This window comes from Physeter macrocephalus, chromosome 1 (assembly GCF_002837175.3).
Source record: "Physeter macrocephalus isolate SW-GA chromosome 1, ASM283717v5, whole genome shotgun sequence".
Classification (NCBI taxonomy): Eukaryota; Metazoa; Chordata; class Mammalia; order Artiodactyla; family Physeteridae; genus Physeter; species Physeter macrocephalus.
Genome location: NC_041214.2, coordinates 119,957,775 through 119,960,949, shown reverse-complemented (window position 1 = coordinate 119,960,949; position 3,175 = coordinate 119,957,775). Strand labels below are relative to the sequence as shown.

The 3,175-nt window shown below is 40.4% G+C and overlaps 1 protein-coding gene across 1 annotated transcript; it reads left to right on the top strand.

Annotated features, from left to right (window-relative positions):
- Window positions 1-639: 639 nt before the first annotated feature.
- On the top strand, window positions 640-2,772 carry CSNK2A2IP (casein kinase 2 subunit alpha' interacting protein). The gene has a single exon (XM_028496686.1). The coding sequence runs from the start codon at window positions 640-642 to the stop codon at window positions 2,770-2,772; it is 2,133 nt and encodes a 710-aa protein (XP_028352487.1).
- Window positions 2,773-3,175: the final 403 nt, after the last annotated feature.

The window sequence follows — 3,175 nt, the reverse complement described above, 5'->3', positions numbered from 1 at the left end:
CAGAACTTCCATTTCACTTTCTTTAAGATTCTCTTATTTCATGCAATAAACTTATCACAGACTGTTTTTTTTTTTTTTTTTTTTACTAAAGCAATTATTGAAAGAGTACCGAAAATAGCTATTACCTTTTATTGAGCATCTCGTATATCTTGGGCACTGTTACACATTTTAGATGTATTATTTAGTCATTAGCCCAATAAATTAAACATTATGTTTATCTATTTTACAGTTGGGCAATTGGGCATTTAGAAAGTTTAATTCAAAAGTTACACACACAGTAGTTCTCCAGTCACTACAAATTGTTTGAGAAAATTAATATCCCTATCAGGATCTCTTCTGAACCTTCTTCACTCTTTTGTTAACAGGCATTATTTCCTCAAGAGGAAAAATCTCTAAAGAGAAGACAGAGAAGAATCTTAATTGGTGACGCTTTTTTCAACCTCATTTACACCTCAATTTTGAAACACTCTATAATATTTAGAAATTAACAAAAAGGTTACATGATAGATGATAGAAACTACCTAAGTTTTTTATTTAAAAGTATTTGTTGTCCATGGAATCCAGCTAAAAGACTCTATCAGTTACTAAAACATCCCTGCAAGCCAACTGCTTTCAGAAAGACCTCTAGACTAGCACAAGATGGTGCCACTAGCATACTATGATCAACAGTTTTTGCCATTAGAACGCTCTTACCAACTGGCCACAAGCAACTCATTAACACATCAACACACAGATGAAAAACAAAAGCAACCCAATAACCAGTCTGTGGTCAGAGTACAATCCCATAGTAATAACCTTGCAGTGCATACCCTAAACTCTAACCAGAGGGTACAGAGATGCTCAATATTGCCCTCTGCCAAGTCTCAGGACACAATTTCACGGGACCTCTATAACAGGGTTCTGAAATCACTATTACCTCACTCCAAAAGTCAGGCCACACCTTCACTACACCTCCACCAGAGAACTCCCTTGTGGCCTAATAAGAAAGGCTTGAGCTCACCGTTGTCCCACGCCAAACCTCAGATGACATCTTCACTTGACCTCACCAAGACATCATTGCCAGATCCCAATCAAACAGCCTGGAGCTCACAACTACCCTTTCCCAATCTTCAGAATACATCTTCCCTAGACCTTTGCTGGATATCACCTTCACTGAAGTCTAATCGAAGAGTCTCAAGTTCATCATTATATGCCCTCAAACATCAAGAAACTCCTTCCCCAGACTGCCTATGGACATTGTCGTCTTTGGAACCTAATCAAAGAGCCTTTAGCTCAGTGTTACCCCAGTCCAAGCCTCAGAAAGCCTCTTCATTGAATAGCCTTTGGACCTCTTTGTTAGAGCGCAATCAAAGATGTTTGAGCTCACCGTCACTCAACTGTACACCTCAAATACATGACTTGCTTCAGACATCACCTTCTTTGGAGCCCAGTCAGATGACTCTGAGCTCATCGTTACCTGATTCCAGACCTCAGACAACACCTGTATTGAGCTCTAATTCCAGTGTTCTGAGATTAACGTTGTCCAACTCAAAAGAAAGGAAATCACCTTTACCACATTCTATGCATCAGTCAAAGAGTTTGCCATTGTTCCAGCCCAAAACACTTGATGGTAACTTCAGGACCCTGAGTTCACCGGTGTGTCACTCAGAATTTCAGAACACCACTTCACTAAGTGACAAACACAAGGCCACAGATCTTCCCTCACCCCATTCCAAACCAAATATTTCTGGTCCATCATTATTAAGCTCCAAACACTGCATCAGGAACATAGCTGCTTTAACATTGGGCTCCAGACTCCAGAGTAAAAGCAGTTTTGGTCTTTATGAAAAGACAGAACCAAATAAGGAAATTCCATGGACTTTAGGTTATATTCATCCCTGCATTATCAAAGGTGGAATGGTCCCTGATGATATTGTAAATAAAATTGTCAATTCTCTCTCCAAGACCAGAATCCAGAGGGATTTCTGTAGGCAGATTCTCTTTCGAAGGATGAGGGGAAGGGCAAATCCTCATCCTGGTCCCCGCCTTTCATCAAGTTATATGGTTTGTTTAGCTTGTGCTTCCTGCATAAAATCTCAGTGTAACCATCTTACAGGAAGGAAAGACCCTCGTGCTGCAACACTATTTGTCAGCCCAACACCTGAGACCACTCCTGAGGGAGAAATAGAGGTGAAACTAGTTTTTATCCTTTCCCTACCAGAGACTTCTTTTTCATTCCCTGTGAAAGAAAATCAGCCTGATGAAGTCCCTGAAGAAAACCTTGAAGGAATGGGGGAGATATCAAAATTTTTCCCTACCTCTGAACCTGATATCACCGAGGAGGCTAATGTGAAGAAAACATGGCTGACAGTAGCCCCTGAAAACCAAGCTGTAAGCCAACAGCCCCAGGCTATAGACTGGCTGCTCTATGTTAAGAAAAGTAGTAACCCTCAGTCGCAGTCTGTACTCCGCTCCTCTTCCTCCTCCACATCTTCCTCCTCATCGTCCTCTTCTTCCTCTTCCGCTTCCACTACACACCCTTTACCCCCTCCTCCTCTGAAAGAGTCTACCACATCTACCCTCTCAGGCTGTGTGTCCACTAAGGTACTTAGTTACCACCGGCTGCCTCCAGGGGTCTCCTGGCTTGAGTTTATATGCAGTAAACATCACCAGCCACTTCCTGGAAAACCATGTCCGAGTCAATCACCATCTCCCCAAACAAGGCCTATGAGGAATAATAACACTACAGTAAAAAGGAGAAAGGGGCCAAAGATACTGTTCAAAACTTTCTAGACAAAGGTTCAAAATGAGAGAAATCTTGATTAACTTTTTTGTTTCTTTGAAGGCAATTGACCTCTTAGTTCTTTGACATTAGAGACTGATTTCCTATCATGCTTATTAAAATTCTTAGTATTAACAAAGCGTGCCTCTATAATTCAGCTGATGAAGCAGCTAGTTGAGGGGAACTATTACTCTTAAGTCTATTTTCTACTTAAATAATAGACTATGATCTCCTAGAAGCCAAATTGAATCCTATGTTTTTAACCAAATGCCTGGCTTACAGTAACCACTATAAAATAATTGTTAAATAAATTAATAATAATTGGCCATAGACCAGAAACACCTCATTTGTCTTGCCCTGAACAGTATCTAACTCATTGTTATTCTCCTTCCTCATAAGATATAATAATGACAG

Coding starts and splice junctions, on each gene's coding strand:
- CSNK2A2IP (XM_028496686.1), top strand. CDS start 640: ATGGTGCCACTAGCATACTATGATCAACAGTTTTTGCCATTAGAACGC.